Source organism: Palaemon carinicauda, chromosome 37, assembly GCF_036898095.1.
Source record: "Palaemon carinicauda isolate YSFRI2023 chromosome 37, ASM3689809v2, whole genome shotgun sequence".
Lineage (NCBI taxonomy): Eukaryota > Metazoa > Arthropoda > Malacostraca > Decapoda > Palaemonidae > Palaemon > Palaemon carinicauda.
Genome location: NC_090761.1, coordinates 49,964,848 through 49,987,665, shown reverse-complemented (window position 1 = coordinate 49,987,665; position 22,818 = coordinate 49,964,848). Strand labels below are relative to the sequence as shown.

At 42.4% G+C, this 22,818-nt stretch overlaps 1 protein-coding gene across 1 annotated transcript in view; it reads right to left on the bottom strand.

The window, feature by feature from the left end:
• Positions 1-1,256: 1,256 nt before the first annotated feature.
• The window catches only part of LOC137629649 (synaptic vesicle membrane protein VAT-1 homolog), a 64,892-nt gene continuing 43,330 nt past the window's right edge, over positions 1,257-22,818 (bottom strand). Inside the window, exons 4-7 of the mRNA XM_068361180.1 lie at positions 14,935-15,065; positions 13,592-13,705; positions 4,067-4,196; positions 1,257-1,675 (exon numbers count right to left, since the gene is read on the bottom strand). Of these exons, the coding sequence (XP_068217281.1) occupies positions 1,482-1,675; positions 4,067-4,196; positions 13,592-13,705; positions 14,935-15,065 (569 nt within the window). The 3' untranslated portion in view covers positions 1,257-1,481. The remainder of the gene's footprint in view (positions 1,676-4,066; positions 4,197-13,591; positions 13,706-14,934; positions 15,066-22,818) is intronic.

Here is a 22,818-nt window from a genome sequence, read left to right as displayed (position 1 = left end):
TATGGTAAGCAGCTCTTCTAGGAGAAGGACACTCCAAAATCAAACCATTGTTCTCTAGTCTTTGGTAGTGCCATAGCCTCTGTACCATGGCCTTCCACTGTCTTGGGTTAGAGTTCTCTTGCTTGAGGGTACACTCGAGCACACTCTCCTATCTTATTTCTCTTCCTCTTGTTTTGTTAAAGTTTTTATAGTTTATATAGGAGATATTTATTGTTGTTACTCTTCTTAAGATATTTGATTTTCCTTTTTTCCTTTCCTCACTGAGCTATTTTCCCTGTTGGAGCCCCTGGGCTTATAGCATCCTGCTTTTCCAACTAGGGTTGTAGCTTAGTAAGTAATAATAATAATAATAATGCATGAACACTGATATAGGCACTCTGGCCTGGGGGCTATAGTAGCCAACTGGTATGGGGTCAATCGATGACCGATAAAAAAGCGTCAAAACACGATATAAAAGTTCCTAGCTATGAAGACTAAATAAACTAATAGTATCAATTAGTTAATAAGGCCGGAAGCGTTGTTGAGGCTAACTAAATAAGGCATGCAGAACAACAACGACGCCATAAAATGGCGGGTCCGGTTGAGGCACAGCTCTGCCACAAAACATCAAATATCTCGAAAAGTAAAATTTACTTTACGGTCAGAGCTTAACTAAACAATACTGGAACCTTGTACTCAACTTTCCAGAAGAAGGCGAGGCCGAAGGTAGCGACATGATGAAGATGCAAGTCGATAAAGTAAGCACAGGGAAAATCCGTCTAAGTAAGGCGAGCTACTATGCAAAGGATGGGGACGGACGTGACGTCATTTAGCAATGGCGCCCGTTTGTTTACGTCTCGAGTACCAAAAGTAGCCACGGACGAAATTAGCTGTGGAACGGCTCCCAGCTATTCTCCGCTCTTACACACCGAAGTGTTAAATCTGTTCGGCGTGTAGATATCTATGTGGCGCGTTAATACATGCGTCCCCTGTTGATATACGATGTCTTAAGAGGGAAACCTTTAGGATACTCGCTCCAGAAGTTAGAATTCTGTGATAACCTGTGGTTAAATTCTCTGGGAATATCTTAGTAGTTATTTACCCAAGGAAGCTACCAAAAAGGAACCTTCCATCAGGACGCCATGGCTTGAGCCCAAAAATAATAAAATAATGATATTGGAATATGTAAAAAGAAAATAAAACCCAGTAAGTATTCATGTATACTGTATTGTTAAACTAAAATTAATCCATTTATACAACATTGTTATAAAATTACAGTACTATCATTACCAATGCAACAAAATCATGTTTGAAATTTTTTTCAGTAAACGAAGAGATCATATGATTAAAGATGCAATATATTATTTCAACAATTAGAAAGAGATGCTAACTGAATACTTCATTCAAGAACTTTCATTCAAGAACCAGTTATTAAGTTTTAGTACATAATTGGAATAGCAAAAACTAAATCAAAAGTTTTATACTCATGAACAAAATCAATATTATGGTTTGATTATAACTTTACCAACATTCTTCCTATTTGCAATTTGTTTTGATGCATCAACAATATCATTGAAGGTCCAAACACTGTCTATACGGGGAGACAGTTCATTCGAAAGAATTTTCTGCAAAACTTCCTTCCAACCTTTACGGAATGTTTGGAGACTTGTGTATCTGAGTTCATTCAGGTTGAATCCTAAAAATAAAATCCATGTAAAATTTTATCAGCATATCTTATACAAATTTTAAATAAAACTGAAATGCAATTATTATGAAAAGCAAAGATTAACCCTTAAAGATTCCATAGGGATACCAAAGTCACACTCTTGACAGCAAATTTGCTTAGCATGATTTTTCTTTTATTGCTAGCTTCTTATTCTCTAATGTCAGTTATGGTGTAATTTTAAAGCTTTAAACAAAATAGAATTTAAAAGTTAGCCAGAAATATTCTATGCATATTATCCATAATTTGCAGTCATTACAATTGACATTTTCATAACCGAAAGTGAAATTATCTGAAACAGAGTGAAGACAATCATTTGAAAAAAAAAAGCAAATATTTAAAGTATCTGGGATTACTTTTACGAATTTTATCAGAGGTTCACATTGCTTCCTTCTCAAAGTTAGCTAATTGTTGATGTTTATCCTGAAATATAAAATTTCTCATTTTTTATCACTGTAATAATGATGCCCCTATAGTAGAGTATTATGTTTTTGATGATATATGGCAATATAAGTGCTTGACTAAGCCAATTAATAACAGCTATTTCCAATTTTGTCTGTACTAGTTGTTACTGACGGTTTAGATATTGTCTTCTAGCTTTGCTATACATTTGCATGTTAACTGTTCAAGGAGTTAACAGCTAGATGATAATGAATACATGGAGTACATAAATGCAGTATACAGTTGAATGCAAAACAGTAGAAAAAAAAATAAGATTCCTTAACTTTACTCCTGTGGTTGACATGCACACTGAAAAGGGTATTAGGAATCTGGAGAGCCTGCAAAATGTGCTAGAAATACTAAGGCCGGTAAGTGTGGACAACCTGCAGAAAGAGCTGGAGATACTATCGGGGGAGGTGAGTCAGAATTGACGGCAAGAGCTGGAGGAGGCAAAGAAGCAGCTGAGGTTGAGGGTACAGGATCTGTTTCAAGAATCTCCCCTACTTGAAGTAGCTTTCCAGCTTAGTCTGGAAATTTACAATCTTCTTCTTCAAAGATCTGCTTGTAACACACCAGCAAATCCATGACCTGTCAATAGATCCTATTGTATTACTCAGTATTGCAGTCCTCAGCATTAGACTTTGCCATTCTTTGCTGTTGCAGTGCAAAACCTTCATATATGTTTTCAATTGTAAATCTCATGGGCTCTAGGGTTGGTATGTCTTTCTCCTCCTCTTTCATTACATGCTGCTCCAGTTGAATGAGGTCCTCAGCTGATAACTCTTCTCCATGAGATACTAGTAACTCTGTAACATCAGCAGCATCCACCTCCAAATCAAGTTCCCTACTCAGTTCAACAAGCCTCATGGTGATCAGAGTATATTGTCTCCTGAAAGACGTGGAAATAATTCACAAACGGGGGGGGGGGGGGGGGGGGGGCACAGCTTTTCCACACACCATTCAAGTTAATCTGCTTCACTTCAGCTCAAGCAAAAGCAATGTTCTTCACAACTAAACAGATATTGCAGAACTTCAAAAAAATCCTTCAGAGTCAAGTCCTTGTTATTCTCAGTTACTTCCAAAACTGTAGTAAATGTCCTTTGAAGGTGATAGGCCCTGAAAGAGATGATGTCACTTTGGTCCATAGGCTAATAATGGGCTTTGGTATTCCATGAAAAGCAAACCTCCTTGGTATTTTCATTAAAGTTAAACAAGGCTGCAGAGTGACCAGGAGCATTGTCCAACAATTACCACATTCTAAAGGGCATACCCTTAGAAGCACAGTACCACCATACTTCGGTACAAAAAAATGGGTAAACCAATCTTCAAAGACATGAAGTGTCTCCCAAGCCTGCTTATTGGATCTCAAGATGACAGGCAGTTGACCCTTCCAAAAGCTTTTGGATTCTCAACTTGATGAACCAGCAAGAAAAGTATTCACATCTGAACCATCAGCCATTTTGCTAACAATCAACAATGAAGATCAGGAGAATCTTGAATCCATTATTTATTCTGATTCAAGATGTGTCATAGAAGCCAAAAAAAGTTACACACACGAACCAACGTAAGAAAAAATAATTTTGTTTTATTCCCTCTCTCAAAATTTAGAGCGAATGAGAATGGGAAAAGACGGTACATTTCGCTCTAATGGAAAAATATAAGGAAACATATTCACCAGCAGTGTTACTAACCCCAAGAAGCAAAGTTAGTATCTCCTTGTTAGATTTATGGCCTGACACTGACTTTTCCTTGGCAACATAGGTACGACTAGCAGTTTTAGAGAAAATTTATTTTCTTAAATCTTATTTACTTCTTAAGATTCCATTGAGATTAGAAGCCTCTCAGCTATCCTGAAATGAAATTTAATTAAGCAGTAAAGACACTTTATTCAAGTTGAGATAATCCGACAACTAAATATCTTACCAGCAACTCCACAATTATTGACAATTAATGTGTATGGAGAAATGTCTTTTGTCATCCACCATGTCTTCAATATACGCCACATACTTCGTGTTTCTTCACCAAGCATTCCACGAGCACCAATGAGCACAACCTGTAAGCAATATATTTGAAACATTACTGTACTGATGGCATATACAAATTTTTGCCATTACTTTGAAAAGTATAGCAAATTTTGAAGAGTAATTTCCATTATTCCCAAACATACGAACTTGAGGCTGGTGTCAATTGGTTAATAAAGTAGTAGGGAGAATGTGTAACAGGAAGGCAATCCCATCTATCTAATTTCCTGAATCGTGTACAAAACTTCAGATTTATAATAAAAAATGTTATTTTTATTAATAAAATAAATTTTTGAATATACTTACCCGGTGATTATATAAGCTGCAGCTCTGCTGCCCGACAGAAAAACTCTACGGTCAAAATACGCCAGCGATCGCTATGCAGGAGGGGGTGTACATCAACAGCGCCATCTGTCGAGCAGGTACTTAGTACTCCATGTAAACAAAGAACCAATTTTCTCCTCGGTCCACTGGGTCTCTATTGTGGAGGAAGGGAGGGTCCTTTAATATATAATCATCGGGTAAGTATATTCAAAAATTTATTTTATTAATAAAAATAACATTTTTCAATATTAAACTTAGCCGGTGATTATATAAGCTGATTCACACCCAGGGGGGTGGGTAGAGACCAGCATTACATGTTTACATTATTATGAGCTAAGTATTTTGTATTTCATTTTAGCAGTTATTCAAAATAACAAACATAAAATAAATAAGTACCTGGTAAGGAAGTCGACTTGAACAATTACTCTGCCTTTTTAAGTACGTCTTCCTTACTGAGCCTCGCGATCCTCTTAGGATGCTGAGCGACTCCTAGGAGCTGAAGTATCAAGGGTTGCAACCCATACTAAAGGACCTCATCAAAACCTCTAATCTAGGCGCTTCTCAAGAAAAGAATTTGACCACCCGCCAAATCAACCAGGATGCGAAAGGCTTCTTAGCCTTCCGGACAACCCAAAAAACAACAATAAAAAACATTTCAAGAGAAAGATTAAAAAGGTTATGGAATTAGGGGAATGTAGTGGTTGAGCCCTCACCCACTACTGCACTCGCTGCTACGAATGGTCCCAGGGTGTAGCAGTTCTCGTAAAGAGACTGGACATCTTTAAGATAAAAAGACGCGAACACTGACTTGCTTCTCCAATAGGTTGCGTCCATTATACTCTGCAGAGATCTATTTTGTTTAAAGGCCACTGAAGTTGCGACAGCTCTAACTTCATGTGTCCTTACCTTCAGCAAAGCATGGTCTTCCTCATTCAGATGGGAATGAGCTTCTCGTATCAACAGTCTGATCTAATAGGAAACTGCATTCTTTGACATAGGTAAAGAAGGTTTCTTAATAGCACACCATAAAGCTTCTGACTGTCCTCGTAAAGGTTTAGTTCATCTTAAATAGAACTTAAGAGCTCTAACAGGGCATAAGACTCTTTCTAGTTCATTTCCAACCAAATTAGAAAGGCTTGGAATATCGAACGATTTCGGCCAAGGACGAGAAGGTAGTTCGTTTTTGGCTAGAAAACCAAGCTGTAAAGAACATGTAGCCGTTTCAGATGAAAATCCGATGTTCCTGCTGAAGGCGTGTATCTCACTGACTCTTTTAGCTGTTGCTAAGCAGACGAGGAAAAGAGTCTTTAAAGTGAGATCTTTAAAGGAGGCTGATTGTAGTGGCTCGAACCTTTCTGACATAAGGAATCTTAGTACCACGTCTAAATTCCAACCTGGTGTGGCCAAACGACGCTCCTTCGAGGTCTCAAAAGACTTAAGGAGGTCCTGTAGATCTTTGTTGTTAGAAAGATCTAAGCCTCTGTGACGGAAGACTGCTGCCAACATGCTTCTGTAACCTTTGATCGTGGGAGCTGAAAGAGATCTTTCCTTCCTCAGGTATAATAGGAAGTCAGCTATTTGGGTTACAGAGGTACTGGTTGAGGATACTGATACCGACTTGCACCAGCTTCGGAAGACTTCCCACTTCGATTGGTAGACTCTAAGAGTGGATGTCCTCCTTGCTCTAGCAATCGCCCTGGCTGCCTCCTTCGAAAAGCCTCTAGCTCTCGAGAGTCTTTCGATAGTCTGAAGGCAGTCAGACGAAGAGCGTGGAGGCTTGGGTGTACCTTCTTTACGTGTGGCTGACGTAGAAGGTCCACTCTTAGAGGAAGAGTTCTGGGAACGTCCACCAGCCATTGAAGTACCTCGGTGAACCATTCTCTCGCGGGCCAGAGGGGAGCAACTAACGTCAACCTTGTCCCTTCGTGAGAGGCGAACTTCTGCAGTACCTTGTTGACAATCTTGAACGGGGGGAATGCATAAAGGTCTAGATGGGACCAATCCAGTAGAAAAGCATCTATATGAACTGCTGCTGGATCCGGGATTGGCGAGCAATAATTTGGGAGCCTCTTGGTCATCGAGGTTGCAAAGAGATCTATGGTAGGTTGGCCCCATGTGGCCCATAGTCTCTTGCACACATTCTTGTGTAGGGTCCATTCTGTTGGGATGATTTGACCCTTCCGACTGAGGCAGTCCGCCATGACATTCATGTTGCCTTGAATGAACCTCGTTACTAGAGACAGGTTTAGATCTCTTGACCAGGTGAGGAGGTCCCTTGCGATCTCGTACAACGTCATAGAATGGGTCCCTCCTTGCTTGGAGATGTACGCCAAGGCCGTGGTGTTGTCTGAGTTCACCTCCACCACCTTGCCTAGAAGGAGGGACTTGAAGCTTTTCAAGGCCAGATGAACTGCCAGTAGCTCCTTGCAGTTGATATGTAACGCTCTTTGATTCGAGTTCCAAGTTCCCAAGCATTCCCGACCGTCTAATGTCGCACCCCAGCCCGTGTCCGATGCGTCCGAGAAGAGAACGTGGTTGGGGGTCTGAACAGCCAGGGGCAGACCCTCTCTGAGGTAGATGTTGTCCTTCCACCAAGTCAGTGATGACTTCATCTTCTCGGAAATGGGGATCGAGACCGCTTCTAGCGTCTTGTCCTTTCTCCAGTGAACAGCTAGGTGAAATTGAAGGGGACGGAGGTGCAGTCTCCCTAACGGAATGAACTGGTCCAGGGATGAAAGCGTCCCTATCAGACTCATCCACTGTCTGACTGAACATCGGTCCTTCTTTAGCATGTTCTGGATGCATCCTAGGGCTTGACTTGTTCTGGGGGCCGACGGAAAAGCCCGAAAAGCTTGACTGTGAATCTCCATCCCTAAGTACACTATAGTTTGGGATGGGACCAGTTGGGACTTTTCCATATTGACCAGGAGACCCAATTCCTTGGTCAGATCTAGAGTCCACTTTAGATTCTCCAGACAGCGACGACTGGAAGAAGCTCTTAGAAGCCAGTCGTCCAAATAGAGGGAGGCTCTGATGTCCGCTAAATGCAGGAATTTGGCAATATTCCTCATCAGTTTCGTAAAGACAAGAGGCGCCGTGCTTAGGCCAAAGCACATGGCTTGAAATTGGTAGACAACCTTCCCGTAAACGAACCTTAGAAAAGGTTGGGAATCTGGGTGGATGGGGACGTGAAAGTAAGCGTCCTTTAGGTCTAAAGAGACCATCCAGTCTTCCTTCCTGACCGCTGCTAGCACAGACTTTGTCGTCTCCATGGCGAACGTCTGCTTTGTGACAAAGACATTCAGAGCACTGACGTCTAGCACCGGTCTCCACCCTCCTGTCTTCTTTACCACTAAGAAGAGACGGTTGTAGAAGCCCGGGGATTGATGGTCCCGGACTTTGACTACCGCTCCCTTTTCTAGTAAGAGAGACACCTCTTGCTTCAAAGCTAGTCTCTTGTCCTCCTCTCTGTACCTGGGAGAGAGGTCGATGGGAGAGGTTGCTAGAGGGGGCTTGCGCATAAACGGGATCTTGTACCCTTCTCTGAGCAACTTCACAGATTGTGCATCTGCGCCCCTGTTCTCCCAGGACTTCCAGTAGTTCTTGAGTCTGGCTCCCACTGCTGTCTGAAGAAGGTGGCAGTCAGACTCTGCCTTTAAAGGACTTGGTACCTTTCTTCCTAATCCCACGTCTCCCTTCGGCACGAGCACCTCCTCTGCTGGAGGCTCTGCCACGAAAGGGCGGAATAAATCTGGACGCTGGAGTGTCCATCCTGGGTCTAGACACGGTAGGCAAAGGGGTGGCTTTGCGGGCAGATGACGCAACCAGGTCATGCGTGTCTTTTTGAATCAAGGAGGCAGCAATCTCCTTGATCAACTCCTCTGGGAAAAGGCACTTTGAGAGAGGAGCAAACATAAGTTCCGATCTCTGACATTGTGTTACTCCAGCTGACAAGAAGGAGCAAAGGTTTTCCCGTTTCTTGAGGACCCCGGAAACGAACGAAGCCGCAAGCTCACTGGAACCGTCCCGTATGGCCTTGTCCATGCAGGACATAATGAGCATGGAAGTTTCCTTGTCAGAAGGGGAGGTCTTCCTGCTCAACGCTCCCAAACACCAATCCAAAAAGTTAAAAACCTCGAAGGCTCTGAACACTCCTTTCATCAGATGGTCTAAGTCTGAAGGAGTCCAACAAATCTTGGAGCGTCTCATGGCTAGCCTGCGGGGAGAGTCTACGAGACTTGAGAAGTCGCCCTGGGCAGAGGCAGGAACTCCCAAGCCGAGAACTTCTCCCGTGGCATACCAGACGCTCGATCTGGAAGCGAGTTTCGCAGGGGGAAACAAGAATGCTGTCTTCCCAAGGTGCTTTTTGGACTGCATCCAATCTCCCAACACTCTTAAAGCTCTCTTAGACGAGCGGGCGAGGACGAGCTTTGTAAAGGCAGGCGCGGATGACTGCGTGCCTAAAGCGAACTCAGATGGAGGAGAGCGTGGGGCTGCAGAAACAAACTGATCAGGATACATCTCCTTGAACAGTGCAAGAACTTTCCTAAAGTCCAAGGAGGGAGGCGTGGTCTTGGGTTCGTCGATGTCCGTATGCGGGTCGTCAAAGTGTGCAGCGTCGTCATCATCAGAGAGTCCATCGTCTGAATACTGAGGAGGAAGCGGCAAAGGAGTAGGAATTGGCTGGTCAGCTGAGTCCGGCAGCACGGGTGCATGCGTGACTGCACTGGACGCAACGTCATGGAACTGTTGCCCAGTCTGTGAGCTGGCAACAACCATAGCAGCGCGGGGGCGCAAAGCGTCTACTCCTGACTGTCTAGTCTGCTGTGGGCGAGTAGTGGTAACCACACTGGGTTGCGGAGGTTGACGCACCGCGTCAAAACAAAACAACTTAGGTTGTTGTTGTAACTGGCGAACGTCAACGGAGGGTTCCGTGCGTCGCTGAACGTCAGCATGCGGCTGGCAGGGTACACTGCGCATGGGTGGCGGGACTCTCACAGCTGGAGTGCGGGAGAAGGTAGCCTCAGCGTCCACTGGACGCACAACCGTGGTTGGTTGTAGGCTAACGGGTGGTGCAGCGTCAACCTTCTCCGCACGAAAGTCTTGCATTAATGACGTTAACTGCGTCTGCATGGTCTGCAGCAAAGACCACTTAGGGTCTACAGTAGCAGGTGCGGCAACAGACGGTGTTACTGCCTGTTGCGGTACCGCTTTGCCTCTCTTAGGAGGTGTGCAGTCATCAGAAGACTGCAGCGAGTCCGAACTGACCCAGTGGCTACAGCTGGGCCGTTGGACTTGCGCGGAAGGGACCGACTTGCGTTTAAGAGGCCGTGAGACCTTGGTCCATTGTTTCTTCCGAGAAACATCTTCCGCAGACGAGGAATAAATGGGCTCTCTCGTCTTCTTGTGGGTGGGGCGATCTTGGTAAGATACGTCCGAAACCACGGAGGGAACGTCTGTCCGCTGATTAAAGCCTGTCGAACCCTTTGGTCGTACGACATTGCTTCTCCCCTGGGCTTGGGAGCTTGCAAGAGGTCCCGGACTGGGCGGACGACAGGCACGAACAGACGCACCCTCAAGCGCAACACTAACACTTTCCACAACACTACCACTCACTTTGTCACTACCCACTGCACTCTTACCCTTCAACTCCTTGACGTCTGCCATGAGTTGGTTACGGTCACTCGCCAATGACTCGACTCTCTCACCCAGAGCCTGGATGGCACGCATCATATCTGCCATCGAAGGTTGTTGAGTGCTAGAAGGGGGATCAGGAGCAACCACTACAGGGGAAGGAATAGGTTGTGGGGCATGAGGAGAGGAAATATCAACGGAGCGAGACGAACTCCTCCTGACTCTATCTCTCTCTAGCCTACGTGAATATTTCAGGAATTCGAGAAAATCGAATTCCGAAAGCCCAACGCATTCCTCACATCGATCTTCCAATTGACAGGCTTTATCCCGACAATTGGAACAAACGGTGTGTGGATCGATAGAGGCCTTCGGAAGACGCCTTGAACAGTCCCTAGCACTACACTTTCTGTATTTAGGGACTTGAGAAGGGTCAGCCATCTTGAATTAGTCAAAGGGGAATTCAAAATCTATCCAAGTCGTCAACAAATAATCCAAAAATCAATAAAAGAATGCAAGGATGTATTGAAGATAACCTCTGCAAAGCGAAAGCTAATAATTAGAAATGTGTACTTCACCAAAATCTGTGAAAACCAATCCAGTAAGCAACAGCGAATTTAGTAGGTCTTGCCGGTGGCACGACAGAGAGAAAATTGGTTCTTTGTTTACATGGAGTACTAAGTACCTGCTCGACAGATGGCGCTGTTGATGTACACCCCCTCCTGCATAGCGATCGCTGGCGTATTTTGACCGTAGAGTTTTTCTGTCGGGCAGCAGAGCTGCAGCTTATATAATCACCGGCTAAGTTTAATATTGAAAATTGACAATTGGGATGAAAAAGATCTTCAATGAATCAGATAAATCCTCCCCAAACAGTCCAAACAATATAGCCAGAAAAATCAAGGTTAGAGTTCTCTTGCTTAATGGTACACTCAGGCTCACTATTCTGTCTATTTCCTTGTTTCATTTTCGCAGGGGGTATTTACCCCATTGGAGCTCTTGAGCTTATAGCATCCTGCTTTTCCAACAAGGGTTGAAGCTTAGCTAGTAGTAATAATAATAATGATAATAATAATAATAATAATAATAATATGTGTAGGGCAGGGAGTGCTGTTTAAACCTAAAAGAACAAAGTAAGGAAATTATGCTTTGATATCCTGAGGCGAACTAATAAGATTCCAACAACTCCCAAGATGGAGGGACAAAATTGACTAGGCTTTGCCAGGGTATGAGTGCTTAAAACAGAAGGGATCATGGACCCATAATCACCAATCTGGTTGTTAAATAAAGATTGGTGCAAGAAGCAATTCAGTTGCTTTTCAAATACTCTCAACATGAAAATTAGAGAGATCCACAGGTGAAGTCAGGCAAACCAAAATTGTCGGAACGTTGGGAAGGGGAAAAGAATCTCCAGTCAATAGCATTGACAATGAGAAGAAAATGTAATCCTCCAAAGCGAGTCTTTGCTGACAGTCTCATGAAACTTGTAACAAAAACTGTCGGCCTTCTCCAGGGTACTTTGTTCCTGGAAACCAAAGCAAATACCTGCATTTCTTCTATTGGAGATGGACACTCAAAGGAATTCTAAAAGATAATTGAGAGGAGAAAACATAATATACTGCAGTAAATCCCAAAAATAAGAACCTTTTGCTTATGAACTTTGCAAGATGAAAACCTGTGCTGGAAATAAATAAAAAAGTTTTGTTGACCTCTTAAGTTTTTTTAGTATGCAGAAAGACATGTATGGATTCATGATACATATAGTGTCAAAAAACCCCCAGAAAACTGGAAACATTAGAGATTAGATAATTGAGGGTTATAAGCTGGATGCCTAAGCGGATCATGTTGGACTTGAGAAAGAACATTTTTGACTTCACTGTATATGATAGAAATTAACAATTTATGGCGAACTACATTCCCCACAAATTTTGTTTTACTACATCTGAGTTACAGAAATTCTAATATGAGCAAACCATATATAAGCCCCCAGATTTTATTGTTCTAATGTCTTTGACATACACAAAAAGGGATGCAGTAATAAAGCTTCACAACAAACATACAGTTCTTTCTTCAAAGCAAAATTAGAAACATCTTGATGATAGTCAAGCTAGGTACTTTAGGATAGGTAGATCAGTATCTTGATTTCTTTAGAGAGTTTCTTTTGACTAGCCCATGTCTGGTTTTGCTTGATGGTAGTCAATATTGTAAGGTAATACTCTAAGGTAAAGAGAGTCCTTGACTTTGTAAGTCTTCTCAGCCTTTTTATGGAATTATAGAGGCCTTAGAGTTCTGAGCAAGGAGGTTGTTTTGCCCTTTGAGAAGTTCACTAAAATTAGGGATAGTCTATTTGGAACTAGTAGAGGATTAGACAATGGGTCCAAGAAGATTCCCAGTATTTAATGACTTTGTTACCAAACGCAACTGTTCTCCATCACTGATTATGGATTCAGGAAAAGCACTGATTGTTTCACTGGGTCTTTTATCCAACATTTGGTGCAAGCTCCTGTGGAAAACAGATAATAATTCTAATACCAAGGAACCTGCTCTGAAATATTTACCATAGATAACCCTTAATGAGGAATATACAAAATAAACTTTCTATAATGCTTCTCAAGTACTCTGAGATGTTAGCCATTACCATAAGGGACTAAGAAGTTTTCCCTGTAACCACAGCACTCAAAGAATCTTGTCTATTTTGTGTTCATAGCTTGTCAAAATAAAAGAAGCTGATTTGGAAATGAAGAATTTAGGTTAATTCTTCTTCCGTCTTATTGAACTTCTTTCTCATAGCCTTGGAAGCTTTATGTCCAATAATTGGGTGTAGACAAATGGTAAACAGGTTTGGGGATTAGTCTGCAGTATGGTACCCAAGGACTAATATCAGGCCATAAAAAAGGTTGACTTGTTCACCACAAGGGCGCAGTCACTTATGACCAAGCAAACACCCAATTCATGAAAGGAAAAGAGATTAAGTCAGCCACTCACTTCATCAGAGGAAATCCTTAGAGATAGAGCTAGATGATCCCATGGGAAATAAGTGTGAGCTTCACAATCTTTGCCTCTGTGGACTGTACATATCTTATGGGGATCAAATTTAGACCCAAATATATGATTATTATTGCAGACCATACAAACATACCTTAAATATCAAATTGAAAATTTTATATAAATCACAGTACCATCCAAAGCTTGAAAAAGGGACAAAATCCTCTACATACCACATAATGAGATGTCAACAGTGTCATTGACAAAGCAAAAATGTCCATTTCTAGCATGGTGGCCATGGTCAGCAGAGCATATGGGAGGGCTAGTCATACAAATCTACTGCTAATCAACCAAAGCTGCATTGTCAAAGCTTGTGCACAATGAATGTTGCGTGAGTATAATTGAAATTAAACTTTCCCTCAACTTATCTCCCTATTAGTAAGCATACTTGTACTGTAAAAGTTCTCTTTTTTAAGAGATTACTTGCCTTTCCAAGGGGTTCTAAAAGCTGCTGGCTATGAGTGAAGTCTGCTCCACTTAAGCTATCCAAAACGATGCTTACTCCTTCCTTGCGATGTTCCCTCACAATGTCAGAATATCTCTGGAAAAAAGGCAATTTTGAGAAAAGCACTTCAAAACCAACAAAATAAAAAATGTAACTGTCCAGTCATAAAATAAAATTAGCATACACAATACAAGCCATTTTTTATAATACATTCACTTTTTTCCTCATACACTTGAAGCCACTGAATTGATCATACCTTTCATCCTCATCATATATTACTTCACTTACTATCTTTTACAATTCAACAAAAATAAAACCAAGTTTGCCTAGCAAATGAATATAATGCATGAAGATTTTAGTCCACTCCCAAAATAGTGATGTATATGCTTTGGGAGGATTTAAATCTTTTAAAGTATGAGATTTTTGATGGGGAGAGAAACGTGCTGTATGGCTTCTTCAGCATCATCTTGGGTGTTGCTAAGGATGATACTGGAGTCCTTAGCCTCCAATTTCCTCCTCAAAGCTAATGCTTGCCCTTGTAAGGGAGGCCTTGATCTATACTTGGTACATGGGTATGATTATAAACAACCCACTGGGAATTTGATTTGTTATGAACATAAACAAAAATAGTTTCTGGATGTCCAAGAGCTCACAGGAACAATTTAGGGATGAGGAAGCTTTGGAATGAAGACTTAATTAGTAACGTTATCCCTTTTCAATCACAGTCTCTTCCAAATGTGTAAGAGTTGCTGTATACATTTAAGGAATTTACTGTGTGAATCTTAGAAGTAATTCCAAATAGAGGTTCAATGTTAGTGAAGGCTAAAAAACTGTGGAATCTAGTCAAAATTTATGTAATGACCAAAATTCTTGGGGATGGTAGTGTCATTAGTGTACCTCACATGACACCCCATAGTCATTACAAGAAATATTTGGAGTATCCATTTGGCCCCTAGCTTCAACAACTTTTTAGGATGGTTTTCTCCCAGTTGTACCTCTGTTACTGAATGCATCCTTCATGCCATATGGCACATATTCTAAAAATAAATTAAGTTAATGACTATATCTGGAATACTATCTACTGAATTATAACTAAATCCTTTTCCTCCAATAATGTGTTTTGGTGGTCAACACTTTAAACTCCAAATATATGGCTATCTAAGACTTTGGTTTGATTTTCTATGAACACGTGCTTATAGTGATTTTGATATTTTTATACATACAGTAACCTGTAATTATTTTTACATTCGTTTGTTTGAAAATTATGCAATCAGCTGCATAATCAAAATTTTACTTCAAATGAAAAAAAAAAAAAAAACACCTACCTCATCATGGCTGATTGGGTAGTCAACCCCATTTTGCCTTATCAATTCATGTTTATGAGGAGACGCTGTCCCAAATACAGTCACATTTGATACAGTTTTTGCTAACTGTGTTGCTGCCCACCCAACACCACCTATGGCAGAACAATATTGGATATGTATCGGTAAAGTTTTGCATGTAGTCATTATTTGGGTTAATGCACTCAAGTAGCTACAGACATACAGCCTATAACTAGTGTCTTTTGTCCATTTTTCTTAGAGGTTCCAACAAATTAACCTGATCTGTATACACTGCTTGACTGGTGACAATATAAATCTAAATCATATTAAACTTAGGAATTGCATTATAATATCACAATTTGTAAAAGTAATTTGTTTTTTCTTAATCATATATACTGTATAAAAAGGAATTGCATTATAATATCACAATTTGTAAAAGTAATTTGTTTTTTCTTAATCATATATACTGTATAAAAATGGATGTGAATGAGAGGGAAATTTTCAGAATGAAGAAAAGCATAGTCAGAACTAATTAATGGAAAAAACTGAGTCAGTTTGCCAATGGTGACCCTGTGGAATCAGAATGCATATACCAACTGCTTTACTACCTGAAATGACTTTTGTTCAGTTCCTCCAAGAAGTTTCTAAGAATTTTGCTCATGGGTTTATTGTAAAACAAATGTGAATTATAAAACTAAGTTCAAGTATCATAAGCTATGATGGCTAATATAAGAAATTCATAATTATTAGAGGCTTTGGTGTGTTTGACATTGGTTATCACAAAGTTGGTGTAGCATTTAAGTACAGTAATAAAAAGCAGTTGTCAAAAAACTTTGGATTTTTATCTTATTTATTTATTAAAAAAGAGAGTAATAATTTGGAAATATGATTAACTCTTATAAGACTGATGAAAGTCCAAGATGTTAGAAGGATGCTATAATAGCAAGAGATAATTTTTTAAATATTTAACTTAGCCGGTGAATATATAATAGCTGCTACTCAGCGGCTCGACAGAAAACACACTCAAAAAACTCGCGAGCGATCGCTATGAAGGTTGCGGGTGTGCCCACCAGCGCCAACTATCGGCCAGATACCACTCTTGCATGTAAACAAACCCTTCAATTCTTCTCTGTCGACCTTGACGACAAGACGTATCATTATTCGCTGTAGAACCTGGAGTTTTCTCAACATATTTGGTGAAGTACTTCCTTTTGGTTTGAGCTTTCGCAGTGCAGGTGTTTTATCTTCAACTTAAATCTTGAACTCGTTTTTGGATAGATTTAATTTTTGATGACTTTGGATTGTTTTTTGGACTTTCTTTGACTTTTAAATGGCCGACCCTTCCCTTAGTACGGAAGTGTGTTTTAGGCTTTTAGCAATTATCTTATCACGTTATAAATTAATTATAGATTTTCCTCTATATATTTTATATCTCAACCGCCTTTATTAGGCCTCTTCGATTAGCTTTCCATTTATAATAAACATCAAGATAAATTTTAATGATTTGTTTATATGCGACCTTTCGTGAGAGTAGGCGGTCCTAACTTGGAAACCGAAGTTAAACAACGTTGAGCCCTTTCAATCGTAAATAACTTTTACAGAGCTAATGATTTAAAACTTATTAAATTAATATTTTTTAGTAGATATTTTATGAAAGATTTCCTTTGAATAGTCTTCGTACTGTTTCAAAGATGAACTAACGTTTAGTTTATTTATGCTACGCAGTTTGCGCTCTATCGTTACGATAGAGAGAGAGAGTATCACGGTTTCACTTTGCAGAAAGAGTAAGTCGATTCTGACGTTTTGTTCATTCTTCTTTCAAAGCTTAAATGTTTTAAATTCTATTTTAAAGGAACTTTTTAATTGAAAAACCTTTCAGTTTTTTCCTTTGGTCAAATAACCTGTTTATTGACAAAACGTAAGTGGGCTCTTCTCTTCGGTGCGAAATCAAGAGAGAGAGAGAGAGAGAGAGATAGAGACGGAGAGAGAGAGAGGAGAGAGAACGTTCCGATCTTTATTCTCGTCCCAAGCGAGTAACGTTGTTCTCGAGTTACTCTCGTCCCTAGTCTCTGTACGGGGAGAAAGGATAAAACGTTTTTAGTTTTTATTCTCGTCCCAAGGCACTGTACGGTGAGAGATTGAAAACGTAGTTTTGAATGAACTAGTGTTTAGTCTCTTTCCCAGCCACTGATCTTTTTATCTTAAAATATGTTTACTGTTTTTTGCTTGTATTAATGTGCTTACATTATACGACTGATTTCGCAATTATAACCTTTTGATGAGGGTAGAATTGCGTGCTTCAGGTAGAAATCAGTTTTATTCATACCTAATGTGAATTGTTAAAAAATTCGATTTCAGTGAAATAAGTGCAAAACAGAAAATCGTAGTGATAAAGTGATATTGCGCAAAGTGTTATCAGTGTTGCGACCGAGGGTTCGTCTGTTCGTGCCTGTCGTTCGCCTAGTCCGAGACCTCTTGCAAGCTCCCAAGCCCAGGGGAGAAGTAATGTCGTACGACTTATGGGTTCGAGAGGCCTTGATCAGCGAACAGACGTTCCCTCTATGGTATCAGGCGTATCTCACCAAGATCACCCCTACCATAAGGCGAGAGAGACGATTTTCTCCTCGTCATCCGAAGGCTTTTCGCATAAGAAACCGTGGAACAAAGTTTCGAGGCCCTTTAAGCGAAAGTCAGTCCTTTCAGGACAGGTCCAGCGTCCTGGTTTTAACTATTAGGACAGCTCTGACCCTATGCAGTCATCGGAAGACTGCTCGCCGCCTAAACAAAAGTGTAATACAGGCTCCGAGAGTCTTTTTGTAGGCAAGGTTTTGCAGTCACAGACGTTACCCTCGTCTCTTACCGCAACCATTCCCGTTGATCCTAAATGGGTTGTACGGCAAGACATGCAGAATAAGCTTGCCTCTCTTATGGAAGACTATTCTGCCGATAAGGTTCACGTTGATCCTAGCCGTTTATCTCATCGAGATCCTGGCCTTCAGCCGCCCAAACGAACCTTTGTGCGTCCTGTTGACGTTGGCGTAGCTAAGTCACGTCAGTCACGATATGTAGAGCCTCACTCGATGCGGTCACGTGTTGATTTTCAGCCGCATTTGGACGTTAGGCCGCTTCCTAATGCTCCTGTTGACGTTCAGGACGTTCGCCAACCAGCGGAGTTGACTTGTTTTGACGCTGAGCGTCAACTACCGCAGTCTAGAGTTGTTTTGACTGCTCAGACTAGGCAGTCAAAACAGTCTCGAGTGGACGCCGAGCGTCCTCCCGCACCTGTTGTTGTTGACAGTTCACAGACTGTTAAGCAGTTACATGACGTTGCGTCCTGGTTCGCTACTAATGCACCAGTGCGTGTGGACTCTGCTTGTAAAGCATTGCCACCACGGTAGGTCTCTCCCTTGCTTGAGACTCGGCTATTGTCGGACAAGGTTCCTTCAGATGAGGAAGTTGCTGTTCCCCCTCCTACTGATATTCCCTTGAGGACTCTGTCAGACGGAGAGGAGCCTAAAGCTGCTTAGCCCTCTATGGACTTTAAATAAATCATGCTGATTTTTAAGGATCTTTGTCCGGATCTTTTTGTAACTGCTGCTCCTCGTTCGCCTAAACGTCAGAGCTTACACTAGGCCTAGCTACTTCGAAGCCGTTGTTTTATAAGCTAGTGCTCTCTCGCTCTTCTAAGAGAGCTTTACGTTTGCTAGGCGACTGGTTTATCACCAGGAGGAGTTTGGGGGAGACAGCCTTTGCTTTCCCTACTTTTAAGCTGGCTTATAGAGCGAGAGTCTGATATGACACGAGAGAAGTTCTCGGCTTGGGAGTTCCTGCCTCTGCCCAGATAGACTTCTCAAACCTCATAGACTCTCCCTGGCGCATGGCCATGAGACGCTCCAAGATTTTATGGTCGACTTCAGAGCTATTTTCGAGCGTTTGAAGTTTTGCTGTACAATTATGTCATGCATAAACAAGGCTTTCAGGGATGGCTCCAATGATCTGACAGCCACGTTCTCTGCAGGAACAAGTCCCTCAGGGATGGCTCCAATGATCTGGCAGCCATGTTCACTGCAGGAGTACGTAAGAGGCAAGTGCGCTCAATGTGTTCATTGTCAAGACAAACTTCACGATGAAGTCTACCAGGCTGTCTTGACAGCATTTATGGAAGGCGACTGGATGGTCTCTCTCGACCTTCAGGAGGCATACTTCCACATTCCTATACTGTACACCCGGATTCCCAACCGTTTCTGAGGTTTGTTTACAGGAATGTGGGGTACCAGTTTCGAGCCCTGTGCTTTGGCCTCAGTCCTGCTCCTCTCGTGTTTACGAGGCTCATGAGGAATGTGGCAAAATCCCTCCATCTATCGGGGATCCGAGCCTCCCTGTACTTGGACGACTGGCTTCTCAGAGCATCGTCCAGTCTTCGCTGTCTGCAGGATCTACATTGGACGTTGAGTCTGGCCAGGGAGTTGGGACTTTTGGTCAACCTAAAAGTCTCAACTGATCCCATCCCAGATTATTCTATATTTGGGGATGGAGATTCGCAGTCCAGTTTTTTTCGGGCTTTTCCGTCTGCCACCGAATAGAACAAGCCCTGCTCGAAGTCCAACTAATGCTGAAAAGAAAACGTTTGTTCAGTCAGGAGTTGGAACAGTCTCGTAGGGACTCTCTCATCCCTGGAGCAGTTTGTCTCACTAGGGAGACTACACCTTCTGCCTCTCCGGTTCCATCTAGCCTCTCACTGGAACTAGGACAAGACGTTAGAGACGGTATCATTCCCAGTCTCCGAACCAGTAAAGGCATGCCTGAAATGGTGGGACAGCAATATCAGTCTGAGAGAGGGACTATCCCTAGCAGTCAAAAACCCAAACCACGTGTTGTTCTCAGACGCGTCGGATTTGGGTTGGGGTGCGACCCTGGACGGTCGGGAATACTCGGGTCTGTGGACCTCAAGTCAGAAGAGCATGCACATCAACGGCAAGGAGCTATTAGCAGTCCACTTGGCCTTGATGATATTCGAAAGCTTCTTCGAAACTAAGTGGTAGAGGTCAACTCAGACAACACCACAACTTTGGCGTACATCTCCAAGCAAGGAGGCACACACTCCTTCACGCTGCTCGAGATCGCAAGGGACCTTCTCTTATGGTCAAGAAATCGAGGCATCTCCCTGTTGACGAGATTCATCCAGGGGGACTTGAACGTCTTGGCAGACTGTCTCAGTCGGAGGGGTCAGGTGATACCCACGGAATGGACCCTCCACAAGGACGTGGGCAAGAGTCTTTGGGCTACTTGGGGTCAACCCACCATAGACCTCTTTGCCTCCTCGTTGACCAAAAGGTTACCAATCTATTGCTCTCCAGTCCTAGATACAGAAGCAATCCACATAGACGCGTTTCTACTGGATTGGTCTCTTCTGGACTTATATGCATTCCCACCATTCAAGATAGTCAACAAGGTACTGCAGAAGTTCGCCTCTCACGAAGGGACAAGGTTGACGTTGGTTGCTACCCTCTGGCCCGCGAGAGAGTGGTTCACCGAGGTACTTCAATGGCTGGTAGACTTTCCAAGAAGTCTTCCTCTAAGGGTAGATCTGTTACGTCAGCCCCACGTAAAGAATGTCCATCAAAGCCTCCCCGCTCTTCATCTGACTTCCTTCAGATTATCGAAAGACTCTCAAGAGCTCGAGGCTTTTCGAAGGAGGCAGCCAGTGCGATTGCAAGAGCGAGGAGAGCTTCTACCATTAGAGTATACCAGTCGAAGTGGGAAGTCTTTTGAGACTGGTGCAAGTCAGCATCTGTGTCCTCGTCCAGTACCTCTGTAGCCCAAATCGCAGATTTTCTTTTACATCTGAGAAAGGTTCGCTCCCTTTCAGCTCCCACGATTAAGGGCTACAGGAGCATGTTGGCTTCGGTCTTTCGACATAGAGGCTTAGATCTTTCCAACAATAAAAATCTCCAAGATCTCCTTAAGTCTTTCGAGACCTCTAAGGAACGTCGTTTGGCAACTCCTGAGCCATTACATTCAGCCTCCCTGAAGGATCTCACCCTCAAGACACTTTTCCTAGTGTGCTTGGCTTCGGCTAAAAGGGTCAGTGAACTTCATGCCTTCAGTAAGAACATCGGTTTTTTCTACAGAAAAAGCCACTTGTTCACTTCAACTTGGTTTCCTGGCCAAAAAATGAACTGCCTTCTCGTCCTTGGCCTAAATCTTTTGATATTCCTTGCTTATCAGAGATCGTAGGCAACGAACTGGAAAGAGTATTATGTCCTGTTAGAGCTCTTAAGTTCTATTTAGCTCGTACTAAGTCATTACGAGGTAAATCTGAGGCATTATGGTGCTCAGTTAAGAAACCATCATTGCCTATGTCAAAGAATGCTTTGTCATATTTTATCAGATTTTTTAATACGAGAAGCTCATTCTCACTTGAATGAGAAAGACCCATGTTTGCTTAAGGTTAAGACGCACGAAGTTAGAGCTATAGCAACCTCCGTGGCCTTCAAGCAAAATAAATCTCTGCAAAGTATTATGGACGCGACTTTTTGGAGAAGCAAGTCAGTGTTCGCGTCATTTTACTTAAAAGATGTCCAGACTCTTTACGAGGACTGCTACACACTGGGTCCATTCGTTGCAGCGAGTGCAGTAGTGGGTGAGGGTTCTACCACTACATTACCCTAATTCCAATATCCTTTTTAATCTGTCTCTTGAAATGTTTTTTAATATTGTTTTTTCAATATTAAACTTACCCGATAATCATGTAGCTGTCAACTCCGTTGCCCGACAGAATTCTACGGAAGGGATACGCCAGCGATCACTATACTAGAAGGGGGTGTACTCACCAGCGCCACCTGTGGCCAGGTACTGCAGTACTTCTTGTTGACACCACCTCAATTTTTCCTCTGTCGTGCTTCCGGCAAGACCTATATGGATACGCTTATAATTTTGGAGTCTTGTTCACGGTTTTTGGTGAAGTATTGCTCTAAGATTTCAGCTTTCGCTATACTGGAAACTTGTCTATTAGCTTAGATAGCTTTTATATTGATTTGATTAATGGTTAACGATCTTTTGCTTTATTTGGAATCCCCCTTGACTATCTCTTTGATTCAAGATGTCCGACCTTTCTCAAGCCCCTCCCCAAAGACGATGTAGGACTTGTATTAGGCGTATTCCGAAGGCCTCGGTTGATCCTCACACCGCTTGTTCCGACTGTAGGGGAAAATCCTGTCAGTTGGAAGATCGATGTGAGGAATGCGCCGGACTTTCGGAACTTGATTTTGTTCGATTCCTTAAATATACCACTAAGTTAGAGAGAGAGAGAGTTAGGAGGAGTTCGGCTCGCTCTTCGCTTTATTCCTCACCCCATGATCCTCAACCTTTTCCTCCCCCTGTAGTGGCTACCCCCGAACCTACTATTTGTGCTCAGCCTGATATGTCCGATGTTTTACGTGCCATTCAGGCTTTAGGTGATAAAGTGGAATCGGTAGTGAGTGACCACAAGTTCCTCTTGGCGGACGTCAAGGAACTTAAAGTGAAAAGTGCAGTGGGAAGTGGTAGTGCCAGTGCTGTGCCGAGTGCTAGTGTCAGTGTCAGTGTTGTGCGTGAGGGTACTTCTGTGCGTGCCAGTCGTCCTCCCAGTCCGGGACCTCTTGCAAGCTCCCAAGCCCAGGGGAGAAGCAATGTCGAAGGGCAAAAGGGTTCGGCAGGCCTTGATCGGCGCACAGAAGTATCCTCGGTGGTTGCGGGCGTATCTTACAGAGATCGTCACTTCCACTCTCAGACGATTGAGCCTTTATTTTCCTCGTCTGCAGAAGAGTTTTCGGGGAGAAAACGCTGGACTCAGGTCTCAAGACCTCTTAAACGTAAAGTCCAGACCTCACGAGTTCAACAACCCGG